The 24,640-nt window shown below is 44.8% G+C and overlaps 1 protein-coding gene across 3 annotated transcripts in view; it reads right to left on the bottom strand.

Annotated features, from left to right (window-relative positions):
- Positions 1-23,572, bottom strand: part of ATL1 (atlastin GTPase 1) — a 125,861-nt gene extending 102,289 nt beyond the window's left edge. For all 3 annotated transcript variants that reach the window (XM_073608625.1, XM_073608626.1, XM_073608627.1), the window contains exons 1-2: positions 23,368-23,572; positions 1,303-1,550 (exon numbers count right to left, since the gene is read on the bottom strand). In XM_073608625.1, the coding sequence (XP_073464726.1) occupies positions 1,303-1,550; positions 23,368-23,557 (438 nt within the window). In that variant the 5' untranslated portion in view covers positions 23,558-23,572. The remainder of the gene's footprint in view (positions 1-1,302; positions 1,551-23,367) is intronic.
- Between the last annotated feature and the right edge of the window lie 1,068 nt (positions 23,573-24,640).

The following is a 24,640-nucleotide window of genomic DNA, read 5'->3' as shown; positions in this document are numbered from 1 at the left end:
CTTTTTATGGCTTTCTTTCAACAATGTCTTCCATAAAGGCCAGATTTGTGGAGTGCACGACTAATAGTTGTCCTGTGGACAGATTCTCCCACCTGAGCTGTGGATCTCTGAAGCTCCTCCAGAGTTACTATGGGCCTCTTGGCTGCTTCTCTGATTAATGTTCTCCTTGCCCGGCCACTCAGTTTAGGTGGACGGCCATGTCTTGATAGGTTTGCAGTTGTGCCATACTCTTTCCATTTTTGGATGGTAGAGTTAACAGTGCTCCGTGATATGTTCAAAGCTTGGGATATTTTTTTTATAACCTAACCCTGCTTTAAACTTCCCCACAACTTTATCCCTGACCTGTCTGGTGTGTTCCTTGGCCTTCATGATGCGGTTCGTTCACTAAGATTTTCTAATAAACCTCTGAGGGCTTCACGGAACAGCTGTATTTATACTGAGATTAAATTACACACAGGTGAACTCTATTTACTAATTAGGTGGCTTCTGAAGGCAATTGGTTCCACCAGATTTTAGTTAGGGGTATCAGAGTAAAGGGGGCTGAATGCAAATGCACTCCACACTTTTCAGATACAGTAAAACCTTGGTTTGAGAGTAACTTGGTTTGAGAGCGTTTTGCAAGACAAGCTAATTTTGTAAAAAAAATTTGACTTGATATACAAGCGATGTCCTGATATACAAGTAGCGTCATGTCACAACTGAGTATAAAAGAGGAGAGAGGCGCCTCTAAGCGTAGCAATATGGTTACATTTAATGGAGGTACAACAGTTAGCAACTCACATGGTTGATGATTAAAACCGGCACATCTAAGTATGTTGTACCTTCATTAAATGTAACCACTACACTTAAAGGTGCCTCTCTTCTCTTTTATACTCTGTAGCTCCTGCTGGATTTTGCTTCTAATCCCCTTGTGGATGCGGTCATTTGTGGACAACCTATTGCTATAATCTTTTTATATGGACTATAAACTGAAAGACCTATGAATAAATGGTTGCGTATCAAATCATCTGACTTTCTATTATTTCTTATGGCGAAATTCGCTTTGATATACAAGTGCTTTGGATTACAAGCATGTTTCTGGAACGAATGATGCTCGCAATCCAAGGTTTTACTGTATTTATTTGTACAAAAAAAATTGAAAACCATTTATCATTTTCCTTCCACTTCACAATTATGTGCCACTTTATGTTTTTGGTTGTAACATGACATAATGTAGAAAATTTCAAGGGGTACGAATACTTTTTCAAGGCACTGTATGAAAACCTACGTTTAAGGGTAAGTTAAGTGAAGCCATTTACGTACGGTTTTGTACATGTACCGCAGCATAAAGTCCATGAGGAATGACTTTCCTTTCCTAAATGCTCCAGCTACAGACACGGCTACAACCTCCTTCTCCCTCACAGCCTCCGAAAGCAAGATGCGATTTAATGCCCCTTCATCCAACTCAAAGGAATGGTCATCTTTAACGACTAGGACCTGCACTGGGTGCGCCTTCTTCTCGTATTCCTCCTCTTCTGAGCTCCAGTCATAATTGCGATCAGTAAATCCACCTGCAGGCAATAGGAGACAGCTCTAGAATACACTTCAACAAACTACATGTTCACTTATTAAAGTAGTTGTAAATCTGATTACAAACATCTCATATACGCTTTAAACTGTTAATGTCATGTCAAAAGTGATTTTTCAGTCGTTTTAAAATTTGCAGGTTTTATTAAAATACTGGGTGATCCTGCCATAAAAGTCCTTCCTGTTATAAGGTTACAACACTCTGCCCCCTTTCCCCCCATCCTTTTTCTGAGTTGTCACCCTACCACATTCTCTTCCAATGAAGACTACAAGTGGCCATTTAACACACATGGTACTCTACTGGCTACTGGTGTCACCATCAGGGACCCAGTCTGAGAAATGCAGCGGATCGCGGAATGTCATCACAAAGGCTTTGCATGCTGTATGACTCCTGTATGGCCATGTGCATGAAACCAATAGACAATAGACATGTGCATGACAAATCATTAGTTTTATTTCGTTTTGATTTGTTAATCTAGTTATTTAGTTCCGTTAAATTCAGTTGATTCGTTCAATTCGTATTCAGGATTCGTATTCGGAATTCGTTTTATGTCTTTTTCGAATTTTCTTAGAATTTACAGATTTTTTTCTATTCAAAACATTTGAATCGATAAATTTTGAATTAGCCGAATCGAAAACTTTAGATTTTTTTTGTTTTTTTTCGATTTGAACAATAAGAAAAACGACTGTCACTGTCCACTGCTCTGTGACACCATTCAGCCATAACCGTCCAGCCATAACCATCCACAGCCTCCCCAACCCCAACCGAAGCACTGTGAAAAAAAAAAATTAAATAAAAATTAAATTTTAAAAAATAATAAAAAATTTAATAATAAAAATAAAAAAAAACTACTGACACCCTCCACTGCCCTCACAAAATGTTTGTAAAAAAATAATACAAAAATAAAATTGTAAAATACAAAAAATAAAATAATAAACAAAACAAAAAAATTGACACTGTCTATTGCTCTACTGACACTATCCACTGCCCTACTGAAACTATCTTGTACATAATACCCACCACCATATAGTCTGCACTCCTCTCCCCAAGCTGATCATTATATTAGTTTCAGTGTCAATTAATCCAGCCATAGATGATTAGAATCTTGCCTGATTTAGTATGGACCTGCTAAGATTTGAACCATCTATGGGTTCACCCCTGAACTCTGCACATAGCGCACCCCTGAACTCTGCACTCAGTACAAAGCACACTTCTGCGCTTCTTTGGTAAGAATAAAATAAAAAATATGCATTGAAAATTTTTTTCTCTATCTTATCTTCTTAAAGCTGGATTCCGACCGTAAAAAAAAAAAAAATTAAAAGTCAGCAGCTACAAACACTGTAACTGCTGACTTTAAATAAGTACTTACCTGTCCTGGGTGCCCGCGATGTCGGCCGCCCGAGGCCTCCCCGTCCTTCGGCTCTCCGCCCCCACCATCCTAGGTAAGGGAAACAGGCAGTGGAGCCTTGCGGCTTCACTGCCAGTTTCCTACTGCGCACGCGTGAGCGGCGCGGCGCTCTGTGAATGGCCCCGTGGTGTTCTGGGAACACACACAGTTCCCAGAAGACAACGGGGCCGCTCACCGAGGAGCAGAAGACGCCGCGAAAAAAGGAAGAGGCAGATTAGGAAGACTGCCTAGCAACAAGGGTTTAGGTAAGTTTAAAAAAATTTTTTTTTTCAAATTTTTAAAAAAATTTTTTTTAGGATTTTTGGTGTATTTTTTTTTCAGGGTGGCCCTCCACTTTAACATTTGGTAGTAATATCCCCAAAAAATTCTAAGAAGTATCTTTTTTTTTTTTTTATCTCATGGACGAAATATGAGAAATAATGTATATATCATACAATCATTCCATAAACACATACCACATACACTGCATATGTAATTTGAGGAAAATATGCTTATAAAATAGTTTACCATTTGCGAATAAATCCCCGGATTTCATTTTAAAAAATCTGGTCACCTTACTATTGTCCAAAGGAAAGTAGAATAGACCCGGGCCTCCAGCTGCTATTGAAGCAGATATCCCAGTATGGCCAATTATTGGGCAAGCTGGGACATCTAGTTCCTCAGCAGCTGTCTGACCTTGGTTTGCCCGCCATGCATGTAGAACGCTGGCCCTGCCCAAGTTCTTTTGGACCCCTACTGGGTTCTGTAGAGTGAAAGAAATGCTTGCTGTAATATAGGGCACAGGGGGAGGCAATGATAGTTATAGCACAGCATGCTACTTTGTGTGCATATTGCAAAAATGTTTATTTGAGGAGCTGCAGCCTAGGATTATCTGCAATGCTGTAGACCCACCCAACATGACATATTCCAGGAATGTAGAAACTAATGGATTTTCCACACAAAGGTGGCACTGGCTGCAATTACTGGATAATAAATTAAAGAGATGGAGGCGGGGTAGAGCAGATAATGGAGGGAGCGTCATGATTGTAGGATTGGCTGAGCCAGGATGGATGGATTGAGATGTTCCAATTTAGCCTGGGCCAGTCATGTTCAGCCATACCCCGTCCCTGGTTATGTTAAAGCACGGCTCCTAACTGTCCTTCCTTCCTCTTTGTTTGGTCTAATGTCAATAAAATGTTTCCTACATTTAACTCTCAACCTAAACCTTTGTATATTTTATCATTGTGTAGCACTGCCCCCTCGGGGGTTGCTTAGAATTGCATATTCATCTGCGCTACGTTGACCTTGTGAACTTTCCAGCCCTCCTGACACTCTAGGTTCAGACATGCTGAATGTCCCTTAAATAATACACCGACACAATGCAGGTTGATTATCAACTAAGTCCTGGGTAAACAGCCAAAACTTAGTTGAAAAGGTCCCCTGAGGCAAAGGAATAACAACTTGAAATCACAGATATAAAATAGCAATAAACATAGAAGCAGACAATAAATGAATGAATATCCAAGGAAAACTACTACTTGCTGTATATACTATCACTGCTAAAATGGGACCCCAGGATGGCCTGTTATACCTTTAATCCTATTGAGAGACTGGGTATTCTAGATCTTAGGGGTGTGTCCCTTTAAATAGCAATAGGATAACAGTGTCCAGGATGCCAGGCCTTGCCAGGCCTTGCGATGATCTTCACCGGCAAGTTGGAGCTTATAGAACAAGAATCCTGAGTATGGCACAGTGATGTGTAATCAAAGCAAGCAGTTGTACCTGGCTAGTTGTAATCCTTAGGGTAAATCCAGGTGTAAGGTGTCTGTATACAGTGTTCTGTGATATAGGATAAGGCAATTCCAGAGTGAGGTGTCTATATACAGTGTTCTGTGAAGATCAAGCAAAGATTGTATTAGCGGGCGGATGCCCTCTCACCAAACTGAAGAACAGCATAGGAACCTCCTGAATAGCGATTCAAGTCGGTGCATCCTTCTGCAGAACGTGCTGAGATGCCGGACCGGCTGCTGGGACCATGAGTCGTCTGATCGGGCTGGTTACAGCGACACTGCGGTGATGCCCCTTGTGTAGCAAGCGGGGTTGGACCCGCCTTGGTCGGCGCTGGGATCGCTGTTTTGCCGCGTGGTAGGCTGCAGTCCTCTCACACAGCAGCGGAGGGGTGTTTACTTGATGGAACCCATGAAGTAAGAGGCTTGGGCCTAATCGGATGACACTTTTCAAGCCTCTCCCAGAGTTCTTTATCTGGAGCAGATGGCATGCTGGAATGTGTAGTCCAGGGATAGTTCTGCAGATCCAGGATGTCTGTTTAGGAGACTACAGTCCCCACACTGTTCTCTGCTGGGCTCAGGAAGATGATGCAAGTATTTTCAAGCCCAGCACTAGAGGAATACAGAGACAGTCTAAGAAAGGAGAGGGGACTCTGAAGTGCCAGATAACTGTAGTCTGCTGTCAGCTACAATTGTTATCAATCCTGTAATCCAGGAGTGTCATACTCAATTTCAGCAGCATTATGGTTACTCTCTAAAGGCCGGTTGTATTGTATCTATAATACTTGATATCCAGAACACCCTACTCCCCCTGACATCAGATGTCAAGAGCCGCCCCACAATCAAAAGTCAAGAGTCCCCTACCATTCCTTAAATCACAGTGCACCCCCCCCCCCCTTATCTTGTGCTGCTGCCGGGAACAAGCTGGGGGCAGAGCTGAAGTAGCAGAAAGTACAGGGTCTGGAGGAGGACCAGAGGAGGTCTGTAGTCAGCTGCCGGAGTCTGCTAAATGCTGAGACCAGAGGAGGAGGAGAAGAGGGGTTACTGTGGCTGCACAGGGAAGCACAGGATCTGGTGGAGGAGTTCTGTCCTCTGCTGCTGCCTGCTAAAACAAGGTGGGGGCGGAGACAAGGGGGGTTCCGCAGCTGCATCAGAGGTGTGAGGGCCACATGAAATGGGCTGGCAGGCCAGATTTGGCCCATAGTCCTTCTGTTTGACACCTATACTGTAATCCCTTACCTTATATTGTGATATAATATTGTAACAAGCTGTACATTGATTGCCAGTTGACAATTAATTTGCCTTACTTTGTAAGGTGCATACTTCCTACTGACCTCCAATATAGGGGAGATTTTTCCCACTGACCACCAATGTAAGGAAAATTCTTCCCACTGACCACCAATGTAAAGCCTCATACACACGATAGGACTTTGTACAAACTTTCCCGTGGATTTTTGTACAAAGGGCATTGGCCGTAAACTAATTAAACATACACACGGCAGGACTTTTTCATCCAACTTTCACCAAATCACGTGGTTTTTCAGCTCTTTACTGCCACCCTTTGGTCAACTTCTGTAATGTTGTCTGATCTTTTGCATTGGTTCTGAGCATGCGTGTTTGTACAGTAGGTGACCGAGATATTGTGTCAATCTCGCCACTGTTATCGGCGAGATTTGACACCTGCGAGCCCCGTCGCAGGAGCCAGCTCGCTCATCGGGAAAGGAAAATTGTGTTTTTTCCTATCGCGATGTGCGACAGGCATTGCCGACAGGTGTTTTGTATGAATCATGAGGGGGAACTCCACGCCAAATTTAAAATAAAAAACCGTCATGGGTTCCCCTTCAGGGGCATACCAGGCCCTTAGGTGAAAAATCGGCGTGGGGGTCTCCCCCAAAATCCATACCAGGCCCTTATCTGAGCACGAAGCCCGGCCAGTCAGGTAAGGGGGTGGGGACAAGCGAGCGCCCCGCCCTCCTGAACTGTACCAGACCGCATGCCCTTAACATGGGGGGTGGGCGCTTTGGGGCAAGGGGCACCCTGCGACCCCCCCACCCCAAAGCACCTTGTCCCCATGTGATGAGGACAAGGGCCTCTTCCCGACAATCCTGGCCGTTGCTTTAACCACTTGACGACCGCCTCACGCCGATGTACGTCGGCAAAGTGGCACGGACAGGCAAAATCACGTACAGGGTACGTGATTTGCCTTCCGCGGGTGGGGGGTCCGATCGGACCCCCCCCCGGTGCCCGAGGCGGTCGTCTTTTGTCCAGCGGCGATCGGTGATGAGGGGGAGACCATCCGTTCGTAGCCCCCCCCTCGCGATCGCCGCCGGCCAATGAAAACACTCCTTTGCTGCTGTATGCTAAACAGCAGCAAAGGAAGTGATGTCATCTCCCCTCGGGTCGGTATTTTCCGTTCCGGCCCGAGGAGAGAAGACATCTATGTGAGTGCACAACACACACACACACAGTAGAACATGCCAGGCACACAAAACACCCCGGTCCCCCCCCCCGATCGCCCCCCGATCCCCCCCCAATCACCCCCCCCCCTGTCACAAACTGACACCAGCAGTTTTTTTTTTTTTTTTCTGATTACTGCATAGTGTCAGTTTGTGACAGTTACAGTGTTGGGACAGTGAGTATTACCCCCCTTTAGGTCTAGGATACCCCCCTAACCCCCCCTAATAAAGTTTTAACCCCTTGATCACCCCCTGTCACCAGTGTCACTAAGCGATCATTTTTCTGATCGCTGTATTAGTGTCGCTGGTGACGCTAGTTAGTGAGGTAAATATTTAGGTTCGCCGTCAGCGTTTTATAGCGTCAGGGACCCCCATATACTACCTAATAAATGTTTTAACCCCTTGATTGCCCCCTAGTTAACCCTTTCACCACTGATCACCGTATAACCGTTACGAATGACGCTGGTTAGTTCGTTTATTTTTTATAGTGTCAGGGCACCCGCCGTTTATTACCAAATAAAGGTTTAGCCCCCTGATCGCCCGGCGGTGATATGCGTCGCCCCAGGCAGCGTCAGATTAGCGCCAGTACCGCTAACACCCACGCATGCAGCATACGCCTCCCTTAGTGGTATAGTATCTGATCGGATCAATATCTGATCCGATCAGATCTATACTAGCGTCCCCAGCAGTTTAGGGTTCCCAAAAACGCAGTGTTAGCGGGATCAGCCCAGATACCTGCTAGCACCTGCATTTTGTGCCTCCGCCCGGCCCAGCCCAGCCCACCCAAGTGCAGTATCGATCGATCACTGTCACTTACAAAACACTAAACGCATAACTGCAGCGTTCGCAGAGTCAGGCCTGATCCCTGCGATCGCTAACAGTTTTTTTGGTAGCATTTTGGTGAACTGGCAAGCACCAGCCCCAGGCGTCAGGTTAGCGCCAGTACCGCTAACACCCACGCACGCAGAATACGCCTCCCTTAGTGGTATAGTATCTGAACGGATCAATATCTGATCCGATCAGATCTATACTAGCGTCCCCAGCAGTTTAGGGTTCCCAAAAACGCAGTGTTAGCGGAATCAGCCCAGATACCTGCTAGCACCTGCGTTTTGCCCCTCCGCCCAGCCCACCCAAGTGCAGTATCGATCGATCACTGACACTTACAAAACACTAAACGCATAACTGCAGCGTTCGCAGAGTCAGGCCTGATCCCTGCGATCGCTAACAGTTTTTTTTGTAGCGTTTTGGTGAACTGGCAAGCACCAGCCCCAGGCAGCGTCAGATTAGCGCCAGTACCGCTAACACCCACGCACGCACCGTACACCTCCCTTAGTGGTATAGTATCTGATCGCATCAATATCTGATCCGATCAGATCTATACTAGCGTCACCAGCAGTTTAGGGTTCCCAAAAACGCAGTGTTAGCGGGATCAGCCCAGATACCTGCTAGCACCTGCGTTTTGCCCCTCCGCCCGGCCCGGCCCAGCCCACCCAAGTGCAGTATCGATCGATCACTGACACTTACAAAACACTAAACGCATAACTGCAGCGTTCGCAGAGTCAGGCCTGATCCCTGCGATCGCTAATGTTTTTTGGTAGCGTTTTGGTGAACTGGCAAGCGCCAGCGGCCTAGTACACCCCGGTCGTAGTCAAACCAGCACTGCAGTAACACGTGGTGACGTGGCGAGTCCCATAAGTGCAGTTGAAGCTGGTGAGGTGGCAAGCACAAATAGTGTCCCGCTGCCACCAAAAAGACAAACACAGGCCCATCGTGCCCATAGTGCCCTTCCTGCTGCATTCGCCAATCCTAATTGGGAACCCACCGCTTCTGCAGCGCCCGTACTTCCCCCATTCACATCCCCAACCAAATGCAGTCGGCTGCATGAGAGGCATTTTTATGTCCTCCCGAGTACCCCTACCCAACGAACCCCCAAAAAAGATGTCGTGTCTGCAGCAAGCGCGGATATAGGCGTGACACCCGCTATTATTGTCCCTCCTGTCCTGACAATCCTGGTCTTTGCATTGGTGAATGTTTTGAACGCTACCATTCACTAGTTGAGTATTAGCGTAGGGTACAGCATTGCACAGACTAGGCACACTTTCACAGGGTCTCCCAAGATGCCATCGCATTTTGAGAGACCCGAACCTGGAACCGGTTACCGTTATAAAAGTTAGTTACAAAAAAAGTGTAAAAAAAAAAAAAAATATGAAATAAAAAAAAATAGTTGTTGTTTTATTGTTCTCTCTCTCTCTATTCTCTCTCTCTATTGTTCTGCTCTTTTTTACTGTATTCTATTCTGCAATGTTTTATTGTTATTGTTATTGTTATTATGTTTTATCATGTTTGTTTTTCAGGTGTGTAATTATTTACACTTTACTGTGCTTTATTGTTAACCATTGTTAACCATTTTTTTGTCTTCAGGTACGCCATTCACGACTTTGAGTGGTTATACCAGAATGATGCCTGCAGGTTTAGGTATCATCTTGGTATCATTCTTTTCAGCCAGCGGTCGGCTTTCATGTAAAAGCAATCCTAGCGGCTAATTAGCCTCTAGACTGCTTTTACAAGCCGTGGGAGGGAATGCCCCCCCCCCCCCCACCGTCTTCCGTGTTTTTCTCTGGCTCTCCTGTCTCAACAGGGAACCTGAGAATGCAGCCGGTGATTCAGCCAGCTGACCATAGAGCTGATCAGAGACCAGAGTGGCTCCAAACATCTCTATGGCCTAAGAAACCGGAAGCTACGAGTATTTCATGACTTAGATTTCGCCGGATGTAAATAGCGCCATTGGGAAATTGGGGAAGCATTTTATCACACCGATCTTGGTGTGGTCAGATGCTTTGAGGGCAGAGGAGAGATCTAGGGTCTAATAGACCACAATTTTTTCAAAAAAGAGTACCTGTCACTACCTATTGCTATCATAGGGGATATTTACATTCCCCGAGATAACAATAAAAATGATTAAAAAAAAAAAATATGAAAGGAACAGTTTAAAAGTAAGATTAAAAAAGCAAAAAAATAATAAAGAAAAAAAAAAAAAAAAAAAAAACACCCCTGTCGCCCCCTGCTCTCGCGCTAAGGCGAACGCAAGCGGCGGTCTGTCGTCAAACATAAACAGCAATTGCACCATGCATGTGAGGTATCACCGCGAAGGCCAGATCGAGTGCAGTAATTTTTCCAGTAGACCTCCTCTGTAAATCTAAAGTGGTAACCTGTAAAGGCTTTTGAAGGCTTTTAAACATGTATTTATTTTGTTGCCACTGCACGTTTGTGCGCAATTTTAAAGCATGTCATGTTTGGTATCCATGTACTCGGCCTAAGATCATCTTTTTTATTTCATCAAACATTTGGGCAATATAGCGTGTTTTAGTGCATTAAAATTAAAAAAAGTGTGTTTTTTCCCCAAAAAATGCGTTTGAAAAATCGCTGCGCAATTACTGTGTGAAAAAAAAAAATGAAACACCCACCATTTTAATCTGTAGGGCATTTGCTTTAAAAAAATATATAATGTTTGGGGGTTCAAAGTAATTTTTTTGCAAAAAAAAAAAACTTTTTCATGTAAACAATAAGTGTCAGAAAGGGCTTTGTCTTCAAGTGGTTAGAAGAGTGGGTGATGTGTGACATAAGCTTCTAAATGTTGTGCATAAAATGCCAGGACAGTTCAAAACCCCCCCAAATGACCCCATTTTGGAAAGTAGACACCCCAAGCTATTTGCTGAGAGGCATGTCGAGTCCATGGAATATTTTATATTGCGACACAAGTTGCGGGAAAGAGACAAATTTTTTTTTTTTTTTTGCACAAAGTTGTCACTAAATGATATATTGCTCAAACATGCCATGGAAATATGTGAAATTACACCCCAAAATACATTCTGCTGCTTCTCCTGAGTACGGGGATACCACATGTGTGGGACTTTTTGGGAGCCTAGCCGCGTACGGGGCCCCGAAAACCAATCACCGCCTTCAGGATTTCTAAGGGTGTAAATTTTTGCTTTCACTCTTCACTGCCTATCACAGTTTCGGAGGCCATGGAATGCCCAGGTGGCACAAAACCCCCCCAAATGACCCCATTTTGGAAAGTAGACACCCCAAGCTATTTGCTGAGAGGTATAGTGAGTATTTTGCAGACCTCACTTTTTGTCACAAAGTTTTGAAAATTGAAAAAAGAAAAAAAAAAAATGTTTTTTCTTGTCTTTCTTCATTTTCAAAAACAAATGAGAGCTGCAAAATACTCACCATGCCTTTCAGCAAATAGCTTGGGGTGTCTACTTTCCAAAATGGGGTCATTTGGGGGGGTTTTGTGCCACCTGGGCATTCCATGGCCTCCGAAACTGTGATAGGCAGTAAAGAGTGAAATCAAAAATTTTCACCCTTAGAAATCCTGAAGGCAGTGATTGGTTTTCGGGGTCCAGTACGCGGCTAGGCTCCCAAAAAGTCCCACACATGTGGTATCCCCATACTCAGGAGAAGCAGGTAAATGTATTTTGGGGTGCAATTCCACATATGCCCATGGCCTGTGTGAGCTATATATCATTTAGTGACAACTTTATGAAAAAAAAAAAAAAGTGTCACTTTCCCGCAACTTGTGTCAAAATATAAAATATTCCATGGACTCAATATGCCTCTCAGCAAATAGCTTGGGGTGTCTACTTTCCAAAATGGGGTCATTTTGGGGGGTTTTGTGCCACCTGGGCATTCCATGGCCTCCGAAACTGTGATAGGCAGTGAAGAGTGAAAGCAAAAATTTACACCCTTAGAAATCCTGAAGGCGGTGATTGGTTTTCGGGGCCCCGTACGCGGCTAGGCTCCCAAAAAGTCCCACACATGTGGTATCCCCATACTCAGGAGAAGCAGCTAAATGTATTTTGGGGTGCAATTCCACATAGGCCCATGGCCTGTGTGAGCAATATATCATTTAGTGACGACTTTTTGTAAATATTTTTTTTTTTTTTTTTTTTGTCATTTTTCAATCACTTGGGACAAAAAAAATAAATATTCAATGGGTTCAACATGCCTCTCAGCAATTTCCTTGGGGTGTCTACTTTCCAAAATGGGGTCATTTGGGGGGGGTTTGTACTGCCCTGCCATTTTAGCACCTCAAGAAATGACATAGGCAGTCATAAACTAAAAGCTGTGTAAATTCCAGAAAATGTACCCTAGTTTGTAGACGCTATAACTTTTGCGCAAACCAATAAATATACGCTTATTGACATTTTTTTTACCAAAGACATGTGGCCGAATACATTTTGGCCTAAATGTATGACTAAAATTTAGTTTATTGGATTTTTTTTATAACAAAAAGTAGAAAATATCATTTTTTTTCAAAATTTTCGGTCTTTTTCCGTTTATAGCGCAAAAAATAAAAACCGCAGAGGTGATCAAATACCATCAAAAGAAAGCTCTATTTGTGGGAAGAAAAGGACGCAAATTTCGTTTGGGTACAGCATTGCATGACCGCGCAATTAGCAGTTAAAGCGACGCAGTGCCAAATTGGAAAAAGACCTCTGGTCCTTAGGCAGCATAATGGTCCGGGGCTCAAGTGGTTAATAAGGGGGCCCCCAGATCCTGGCCCCCCACCCTACATTGTACCCCATACTCATTCACCTGGGGAAAAAAGTGTCAATAAAAAAACACACTAGACAGGTTTTTAAAGTAATTTATTAGGCAGCTCCAGGGGTCTTCTTCCGACTCCGGGAGTCTCTTCCGACTTCTCCGCTCTCTCCGGCCTCTTCTCCAGATGTCCGGTTCTTCTTCCACTCTCCGGCCTCTTCTCCCGCTCTCCGGCCTCTTCTCCAGGTCTCCGGTTCTTCTCCCGCTCTCCGGTTCTACTGCCGGGTTCCTCCGCTATCTTCTGCTCTTTCGCGGCTCTTTTGCTAGCGGTGGCCCAGTCTTCTCCGTCGTCTTGTTCCCTCTCCTCTTCTTCCGATGTTGACACGATGCTCTCTCCCGCTGTAATGCCGTGTGCGAGGTGAGCAACAACTTATATAGGCATGGGGCGTGGTCACCGACAGAAGATAGTGGAGGAACCCGGCAGAAGAACCGGAGAGCGGGAGAAGAACCGGAGACCTGGAGAAGAGGCCAGAGAGCGGGAGAAGAGGCCGGAGAGCGGAGAAGTCGGAAGAGACCCCCGAAGTCGGAAGAAGACCCCCGGAGCTGCCTAATAAATTACTTTAAAAACCTGTCTAGTGTGTTTTTTTATTGACACTTCTTTTCCCCAGGTGAATGAATAAGCCCTCCGTCCGCAGACCCCGACAACCAACGGCCAGGGTTGTCAGGAAGAGGCCCTTGTCCTCATCAACATGGGGACAAGGTGCTTTGGGGTGGGGGGGCCACAGGGCGCAACCCTGCCCCAAAGCGCCCACCCCCCATGTTGAGGGCATGGGGCCTGGTACAGTTCGGGAGGGGGGGGAGCGCTCGCTCGTCCCCACCCCCTTTCCTGACCGGCCGTGCTGCGTGCTCGGATAAGGCTCTGGTATGGATTTTGGGGGGGCCCCCACGCCGTTTTTTCGACCTAAGGGCCTGGTATGCCCTAGGAGGGGAATTCCCTCTCGCACTCGCTGCAATAGGAAAATGTGTTTTTCCTATTGCAGCCAGTGCGAGATGTACAGTACCCTGTCACCGAGAACCAGCACAATGGGATCGCGCTGAAAACATTCTCGCGGGCAGGTACTGTAGTTTGTACAAAAGTCCGATGGTTTTGTGTACACAAGATCGGACTTTGCTCCATCGGACTTTTGTTGCCGGAAAGTTTGTCCGTTTGCACAGCCAACAAAAGTCCGATGAAAACTGAAAAAGTTTGTCCGATGGAGTGTACAAACAGTCAGATGTTGCCTTAAAGCAGCTAATTTGCATGTTTGTTGTCAAAAAGTCCGATCAGGTGTACGGGCCTTAACAAGCATTCCTCCCATTGACCACCAATATAAGGAGTATTCTTCCCACTGACCACCAATGTAAGGAACGATATTCACACTGACCACCAATGTACGGAACGATATTCACACTGACCACCAATGTAAGGAGCATTCTTCCCACTGACCACCAATGCAAAGAGCATTCTGCCCAAATTTGGGATTTTCCTAAGCCATAATTCCTGTGACAGTGGTCTCCAGGACAAACAAAGACAATTAATCTTTCTAAACGGAGACATAGACCACAATAAAAACTTAACAGAGGTTCTAGCACCTGACCCCTCAATCCAAAACTGAAAAAAAAGTTTTGAGTGTAGATACACATTAAAGCAACCTTTAACCAAAAAAAAGACAAACAACTTATTTGCCTCTTCCTCTCCCATAATTAGATTTTTTTGTGCCGCAGCACTTCCTCCTTTCTTGTCTAGACGAGAATGACAGTGCGCACTTGGTGCCTCACGAAGATCTCGCAGTCATGGAGGTTCGAATTACAGGTTGTCTGCACGCGCGTGGAAAAATTCAGATGCGCCACAGGTCTCTGCCAGGTCCCAAGAGTCCTTCGGCACATACACTATATTGCCAAAGTATTGGGACGCCTGCCTTTATGTGCATGAATTTTAATGACATCCCAGTCTTAGTCCGTAGGGTTCAATATTGAGTTGGCCCACAATACAGTGTCTCTGCTCATGTGCTGGATTTTGACAGAAGGTTGCACTGGTGAGGGGGGGATGTTGCCAGCATTACAGGGACTCTTTAACCACTTCAATACTGGGCACTTTCACCCCCTTCCTGCCCAGGCCAATTTTCAGCTTCCAGCGCTGTCGCAGTTTGAATGACAATTGTGCGGTTATGCAACACTGTACCCAAATGAAACTTTTATAATTTTCTTCCCACAAATGGAGCTTTTTTTCTGGTGGTATTTAATCGCCGCTGGGTTTTTATATTTTTGCAAAACAAATAAAAAAAGACCTTACATTTAAAAAAAGTTTTTCTTAGTTTCTGTTTTAAAATTTTGAAATTAAGTAAGTCTTCTTCACTGACGGGCTATGATGAGGCAGCACTGATGGGAACTGAGGAGGTGGCACTGATGAGGCACTAATATGCAGCACTGATAGGCGGCACTGATAAGCGGCACTGATGGGAACTGAGGAGGTGGCACTGATGAGGCACTAATATGCAGCACTGATAGGCGGCACTGATAAGCGGCACTGATGGGAACTGATAGGCAGCACTGATGGGAACTGATAGGTGGCACCGATAGGCGGTAATGATGGGCACTGATAGATGGCACTGATGGGAAGCACTGATAGGCATTACTGATGGGCACTGATTGGTTTTCCTGATGGGCACCGATTCTCATTCCTGGTGGGCACTGATTGGAATCCCTGGTTAGCACGGGTTGTCATACCTGGTGGGCACGGGTTGGCACTTTAGACCCCCCCCCCACCCTCCCCCCGTCAGGAGAGCCGCCTATCGGCTCTCCTCTACTCGCGTCTTGTCAGTGTTGGGAAGATTTCCCTTCACTTCCTGTCCCATAGCCAAACAGGAAGTAAAAGGAAATCCCTGAAAATTAAGGGGTTAAATCCCTTAGGGCCTCCCAGGTCACCAGAACCAGTGCCCTCATTGGAAGACTTCCCCTCTATTTGTCTAGGGACAACCTAAAATTTGGGATTTTCCTTTAGGCTGGGATCACACCATCACCGCATCCGGCTCACAGCAGGGGTCTGGTGCTTCCTGTTTCACCATCTCAGATCTGGTTTCAGCCCGAATTTTGGTCTGAATTCGGCCTTGAAACGTTCAATTCGCAATAGTGTGAACCAAGACTTACTTTCACTTTCAGTGATAATGGTAAATAGGACAAATAGAGAGGGTGAATCTCCCTTACACAGACAGCAATAAAAACTGACAGGGGTTCTAATCCCTCTCCACTCTATCCAAAACTTAAAAAAAAATAAAAAAAACGTTTTGCCTTTAGTTATACTTTATGTTTAGAGCAGAAAAAAATACATTTTCCCAGACAGTAGGTCCCTAGGCTCCTTTTTTATGTTTACCAAGCTAATCTTCACTGCTTTGCTGAAAAATCCTGTTGATTGCTTACAGCTGAGGATGACTGAAACCCCCTTCCCCCTTGGTCCCTATGGCTTCATACAGACTTTGAAAAGCAGAAACTACTGCTACGTGTTCTCTTTAGAAAGCCCATAACACCTTTTTGACACCATAAGTACATCCTGTATTAATCATTTGTAAAATAAATGATTTTTTTAAGTTATAAACACATCTAAGCCATTCGTTTAAAATGCTTAAAGCATTAAAGCGGTATTAAACCCCAAATCCAAAATGTAATATATTGTAGCTTACCAATCATTAGATGTGGTGGCTGTATTATTTTTCTTTTTTAGGATTTTTTCTCCCACTGTTTTCACCTGGTGATCTGGCCAATAACACACCTCCTTTATCAGAGTGCCACCACTCTGAATGGAAGAGCAACGAAGACACCTTTAGACAGGAGAATTCTTAATCTGGGGGAGGTGAGTGTTAGATGCACTAGCATATTTAGATACACTAACAAATTGAAGCTATTTCAGCTAACACTTTTAAGCAGTTACAGCAAACACTTTTGTTCTTTTCTGGTAAAGGTTTTACATAAATAAATAAAGGCTGATCATTGTAATCACCCCTGTCAGTGTTTAATGGTTTGTCTAAACCCCCTAATTGATACATCTGCAGGACAGCTTGTTCTGTTGAAAAACAACAGACTTACTGGCAGGATCACCAGGTGGAAATAATGGAAAGAAAGCCTAAAAAACAAATGCAGCCACCATATCTAAGATTTGGTGGGCTGCAATATAATATATTATTGCTTTTAGCTTTATTACTGCTTAAGCGACTTTTAAATAAGGTTGCCTTCAAACCATTGTTGTTCCCCTTTAACCTCTTCCGGACTGCGCTATAGCTGAATGACGGCTACAGCGCGGTCGCACTTTTCTTGGAGGGCGACTTTTGACGTCCTCCCCGAACCCTGTCTCCCCACGAGCCCCTGGGGCACGCATCAGGAACGATCTGTGATCGCTGTGTCTTTTGGGCACAGCTGATCACAGATCGGGGTAAAGGGCCAATCACAGCTGATCACAGTGTAAACAGGATTTTATGGTTATTAGCATTCCTTGCCTTACGCTGACAGCACATAAGGAGAAGAGAGCCGATAAGTGGCAATCCACACAGGGGACACATTTGCACTGATAATCAGTGCTCTAATTATGAGTGCAGCCCTTCAGTGCCCATCAGGGATGCCAGTCAGTCATACCTCCCAACATTTTGAGATGAGAATGAGGGACACCTACTAACAAACGTATGCAGGCATAGGACACGCCCCCTGTCACACCCCCTTAAAGGAAAATTAACCAAAAAAAAGGTTAATTAAATCCACAAGGACTTTTTTTTACCACTACTATTCTTTTATATTGGCTTTTAAAATGTACAAATGCAGCAGTTTAGTACTGGGAAACCCTTTTTGAAAGATAAAAAAGTACATTTTATATGCAACTATATGGTTCAGACCAAAATGAGGGACAAATGAGGAGTAAAGAGGGACAGAGGGACATTGCTCCAAATCAGGGACAGTTGGAAGCTATGTGTCAGTGCCCATGAGTGATGTCTGTCAGTGCTCATCAGTGATGCCTGTCAGTGTCACCTATCATTGCCTTCTCATCAGTGCCCATCAGTGAAGGAGAAAAATTACTTATTTGCAAAAAAAATTTACAGAAACTAACGAAAAAATTTTCCCCCCAAATTTTTGGTCTTTTTTTGTTTGTTTAGAAAAAAATAAAAAGCCAACAGCGATTAAATACCATCAAAAGAAAGCTAAATTTCTGTGAAAAAATTATAAAAATGTAGTTTGGGTACAATGTAGCATGACCGCGCAATTGTCATTCAAAGTGTAACAGTGCTGAAAGCTGAAAATTGGCAAGTGGTTAAAGTAAATGTAAACCCAAATTCCTAAAATAAGCCTTGGCATCTGGATGCTATTTTAAAAGTCATTTGCAATATTTTTAAATCTGCAGTATTTTTTATTCACTAGGTGATCCTGCTGTGAAGGTCCCTATCCATATGCAGACTCTGCCTGTTAGAGGGTGACAACGCTCTGTCCCTATCTCCCAGTGGTTCTCCATTGTCACTCTGTCACATGCTCTTACAGTGAAGACTACAAGAAGCGGTGCTGATGCACATTGCTCAGGCAAGGTCCATTGTTATCACCATTGGAAAACCCGCCCTCGTGCAGCACGGGAAGTCGCTGCAAATAGGCTGCATGAGATTAGCATGTGCAAAACATTTATAAAAAGTTATTAAAAATATATATATATGGTACACAGTTATTTAGCAAACAAAATGGACTTAGGATTTACATTTGCATAATGTAATGGCTGCAGAGCCATAGAGAGGAGAGGTAATATCTCCATCCATTTCTGTTTCTTATTCATTCATATGACACAGCCGTACTTCCTATATATTATCTCTTAGCGGAATGACATCAGAGAATGACATCATTGTTCTCCAGAAATGACTAATATTTACTTCTGTAACATTAGTTCTCTATGTAGGTAATAACATCACTGCACTCCATATAGAAATAAATGTTGCATACGCCTTTTTTTTCCGGATCTGCTCCTGTATATATTATGATCTTATGCTGTAATCTTGACAATTTGTAACCTTTTTTCATTGACAACATCGCTCTAAATACGATTGGTGGAAAAAAACTGTGCTGCTAATCCTCCATGGCTTACGGATTGGCACAGGTAGGCCAAGGTGGCATGATCTACATACAGCATTGCACTGGTTAACAGGCTGGGTGCAGCCATCACGCAGGGATGGGCCGGGCAGGCCTGAGGACGCAGCATCGGTCACGGAGGGAAGGGAGAGATATCAGGGTGGCATAAATATTGCACTAGTTTCTGTGGTCAGATATTACTTTTATTGGTAAGGACAGGCTGACATCGTTGGTAGGGATGGCAGTGTACAATCTAGAAGGCATATTCTATAAGACACATAGATATTTACAGTATAGGATGGTGTATAAATTGGCTGCACAGGTAGTATTGCTGGTATTGGCATTAAGAGTGTTTAAGGGTGCACTGAAGCAAAATACTGTGGGTATGAGTGGGTCATAGACTTTTAAAAGGATGAGCAAGCTAGAACAGGTATTGGGGGCAACACTGGTGGCAGGATGAGCTTTTAGTAATAAATGTTGTTAGTGCTGGCTGCACCCTTACAACCAATGATGTCACATATGCCCTGCCCCCAGAGCGACTGGAGGATGGGAACCATCTTCCATCTATATGTGTAACTTGCTCTGGCTTCTGGCTCCCCAACTCTACCTGCCTGGTGCTAAAAGATAGGAGGCCACGCTGTGCCTGTTTGTTGTTCCCCTTCCCCTTTTTTTGTTCTTAATATACATTTATATTTCTGCATCATTGATTACGATACTTGCAGAGAGAAACTTCTTTTGACTTTGTACTAAATGCACAATTTTACTGTACTGTGTAAGTACCCATTTTTCTTCATTCTTTTCAATAAAAGAAAGTTAGGAGGGCACACTGATGTAAGGGGGCACATTGATGGGGACACCTGATTTAAGAGGCACACTGATGTAAGGGGGCACACCGATTTAAGAGGCACACTGATGGTTATACCTGGTATAAGGGGGAACTGTGAAGGGGACACCTGATGTTAGGGGGAAACTCTGATGAACATACCCGATGTAAGGGGGCACACTGATGGAGGAGGACACATGATGTAAAGGGGCATTCTGATGGGGACACCCAGTTTAAGGGGGCACAGTTATAGAGACATCTTATGTAATTGGACACTCTGATGAGGACACTTGATGCAGGGGCACACGTGATGTAAGGGGGCATTCTGATGGGCACATCCGATGTAAGGTGTACAGTGTTGGGGACACCTGGTATAAGGAAGCACCCTTGGGGACACCTGTTGTAAGGGAACACTCTGATGGTCATACCTGATGTAAGGGGGCACCCTGATGGGGTATAATTGGCCACTCTGATGAGGACACCTTATGTAAAGGGGCACTCTTGTGGACCACATCTAATGTAAGGTGGCACTCTGATGGGGATACCTGATATACAAAGGCACCCCGATGGGGACACCTTAAGTACAGGGCACACTTTATGTAGGAGGCCTTCAGATGGACACACCTGATGTAAGGGGGCACCATGTTGGGGACACCTGTTTTAAGGGTACACTCTGATGGTCATACCTGATGTAAGGGGGCACTCTGATGGGGACACCTGATCTAAGGGGGCACAGTAATAGGGACACTGGATATAACTGGCAACTCTGATGAGGACACCTGATGCAAAGGGGCACTCTTGTGGACCACATCTGATGTAAGGTGGCAATCTGATGGGGACACCTGATGTACGAAGGCACTCTGATGGGGACACCTAATGTACACGGCACACTTTATGTAGGGGGCATTCTGATGGACACACCTGATGTAAGGGGGCACTGTGTTGGGGACACTTGATGTAAGGGCGCACTCTGATGGGGACACCTGATGCAACGAGGCACTTAATGGGGACACCTGATGTACTGAGCACACATGATGTAAGGGGGCATTCTGATGGACACACCCGATGTAAGAAGGCACTATTTGAGGACACCTGATATAAGGGAACACTCTGATGGGAATACCCAATGTAAGGGGGCACTCTGATGGGGACACTTGATGTGAGGGGGGCACCTGATATAAGGGGCACACATGATGTAAGGGGGGATTCTGATGGGCACTCCCGATTTAAGGAGGCACTGTGTTGGGGACACCAGATATAAGGACACACTCTGATGGGGACACCTGATGTAAGGGGGTGCTCTGATGGGGACACCTGTTTTAAGGGAACACACTGATGGTCATATCTGATGTAAGGGGGCACTCTGATGGGGACACCTGATCCAAGGGGGCACAGTAATAAGGACACTGGATATAACTGGACACTCTGATGAGGGCACCTTATGTAAAGGGGCACTCTTGTGGACAACACCTGATGTAAGGTGGCACTCTGATGGGGACACCTGATGTACGGGGGGGGGGGGGGCACTCTGATGGGGGCACCTGATGTACAGGGCCACTCTGATGGGGACACCTGATGTACAGGACACACTTTATGTAAGAGGGCATTCTGATGGACATACCTGATGTAAGGGGGCAGTGTGTTGGGGACACCTGATGTAAGGGCGCACTCTGATGGGGACACCTGATCTAAGGAGGCACCTGATGGGGACACCTGATGTACTGGGCACACATGATGTAAGGGGGGGCATTCTGATGGACACACCCGATGTAAGGAGGCAGTGTGTTGAGGACACCTGATATAAGGGGACACTCTGATGGGAATACCTTATGTAAGAGGGCACTCTGATGGTCACACTCAATGTAAGGGGGCACTCTGATGGAGACACCTGATATAAGGGGCACACATGATGTAAGGGGGCATTCTGATGGGCACTCCCGATTTAAGGAGGCACTGTGTTGGGGACACCAGATATAAGGACACACTCTGATGGGGACACCTGATGTAAGGGGGTGCTCTGCTGGGGACACCTGTTTTAAGGGAACACACTGATGGTCATATCTTAAGTGTGGGGGCACTCTGATGGGGACACCTGATCCAAGGGGGCACAGTAATAAGGACACTGGATATAACTGGACACTCTGATGAGGACACCTTATGTAAAGGGGCACTCTGATGAGGACACCTTATGTAAGGGGGCACTCTGATGAGGACACCTTATGTAAAGGGCCACTCTTGTGGACCACACCTGATGTAAGGTGGCACTCTGATGGGGACACCTGATGTACGGGGGGGGGCACTCTGATGGGGGCACCTGATGTACAGGGCCACTCTGATGGGGACACCTGATGTACAGGACACACTTTATGTAAGAGGGCATTCTGATGGACATACCTGATGTAAGGGGGCACTGTGTTGGGGACACCTGATGTAAGGGCGCACTCTGATGGGGACACCTGATCTAAGGAGGCACCTGATGGGGACACCTGATGTACTGGGCACACATGATGTAAGGGGGGGAATTCTGATGGACACACCCGATGTAAGGAGGCAGTGTGTTGAGGACACCTGATATAAGGGGACACTCTGATGGGAATACCTTATGTAAGAGGGCACTCTGATGGTCACGCCCATTGTAAGGGGGCACTCTGATGGAGACACCTTATGTAAGGGGGGCACCTGATGGGGACACCTGATATGAGGGACACACATGATGTAAGGGGGCATTCTGATGGGCACACCCGATGTAAGGAGGCACTGTGTTGGGGACACCAGGTATAAGGACACACTCTGATGGGGACACCTGATGTAAAAGGGAGCTCTGATGGGACAAGTGGTGTAAGGGGGCACTCTGATAGGCACACCTAATGTAAGGGGATAGTAGATGCAAGGGAAGCACACTGAAAAATGACAATACATATTATTGAAATGCTATGGAGATTGTACATTGTTTATTTTTTAATAGACATGCAATGACATGCATAAATACAGACATCAGAGTCTTAGCACAATCATGAGATTCAGACCTCTTCTGAAAGAATATTTTACTGACCAGTCTTCCTTAGAATTTTAATTCATTACCCCTGGTATAAAGTATTATGAGCATGAGACCTAAGTAGCAATAATGGACTAAAATTGGTATCTGTGGAAAAGGACCAGAGGGGGGATGTCCTGGGACTGGCAGCACTGAGGCAGTAATGAACACAAAGGCCATCATAAATAAGAGATGAACACCGGCTGAGTACGTGGATGACATTATTTCATAGAAAATCTTGCAGATCATAGCCATGCCTATCGCAGCAGCATCCTGAGAGGCAGATCCCTATCAGTGACACTGCATCTTTAAACAAGACGCCGAGTGCCACCTAGCTGGTAAAGAGTTCTGCAGCAGCTGAGGTCCTGGAATTTCCCTGGTGGCTCCATCCGTTTTATTGCATATACAAAACAAGGAGAAAAAAATAAATCTACGCTGCAAATCTAGCTCCTCTTTTTTTTTTTTTGGTATTGCTATTGTTTCTGAACAAGCTGTAGGCTGCATGCCGCTCATACACACAAAATGAAACCATGCAGATACAATGGATTGAATCCGGAACACACCCTGGCCATGAGCTGCAGACTACCTGTGCCCCCTTTTTTTCCCAGGAGACCCCCATGGATTGTGATGTCACACTCACCCCAGCTGTTTCTCTCTTTTCGGTTCCTGGCCATGGCAGGGTGAGGCTGTGGGTGGTTGTAGGCAGTTTGAAGCTTTGGTGATGGAGCCTTGGCTGATTCTGCAGGATGAGAGATGCTCGGAGAAGGAGGAGGAGGAGGAGGAGGACCAGTCACATGATCAGGACATCTCAGTGCGATGATGCTATACATATACACAGAGATAGAGCATCACACGCCATAAAACACTAAGACTGCTTAGTTACACATTGGGTTAGAATTAATATTGTGTAAATACTTACAGGGGAAATATCAGGTCCAACAAATTTGCATATTTATAAGGCTGTATTTTTTTTTTTTTTATTGATTGCAAAAATAATCCAGGAATATCTATTTGGCCAATCTGTTGTCAACTATCCCAGGAGATTTGACCTTGCAAATGATCCCTACTGTAAACGGCCTTAAACATTTTAAACTCGGATTATTACTGTTTTCTGTGGATGCTCCCTCCTTGTCTGATCGTGTATTTGCCCTTTAACCACTTTCGGTCCAATTCTCCCATACCTCTCCTACATGTGAAAAACATATATACAGTGTGTATATATCTATATATCTATCTATATATATATATCTATATCTATATATCTATCTATAGATAGATATACAGATATCTATCTATAGATAGATCTATCTATCTATCTATCTATCTATCTATCTATCTATCTATCTATCTATCTATCTATCTATCTATATATATATTTTAACATAAGAGATTAAAACATAATTGTTTGCTAAAAAAAAACCCTAATAAAATGGTGGGTGTTGCATATTTTTATGTCACACAGTAACAAAAATGGTGGAAGGTTTGGGGGATAAAACATATCACACGCAACTTCAGGAACTTAATATGTACAGTCTGGAGGAAAGAAGGGAAGGGGGAGACATAACCAAAACCTTTAAATACATCAAGGTGGTAAATAAGGTTCAGGAGGGCAGTCTTTTCCATATGAAACCAAAATCAAGAACACGGGGACATGACCTCAAACTAACTGGAGGAAAGTTCAAAACGAATTTCAGAAAGTATTATTTTACTGAAAGGGTAGTTGATGCTGGGAATAGGCTTCCAGCAGAGGTAGTAAGACAGTCAACAGTTTGTTTTCTGCATTTCAGAGCGCTTCCATATTCACTGTGGGAATGTGAAGCCCACTAGGAGTCTGTTCCGGGATAAGGTGCGGCTGACTACCCAGCGTGCACCTCCCGATCTCGTGCGTGCGCAGTATACACAGGGCAATGCAA

Source organism: Aquarana catesbeiana, linkage group LG13 (genome assembly GCF_042186555.1).
Source record: "Aquarana catesbeiana isolate 2022-GZ linkage group LG13, ASM4218655v1, whole genome shotgun sequence".
NCBI lineage: Eukaryota > Metazoa > Chordata > Amphibia > Anura > Ranidae > Aquarana > Aquarana catesbeiana.
The sequence above is the reverse complement of the archived record's forward strand: the minus strand, read 5'-3'. Positions and strand labels throughout refer to the sequence as shown.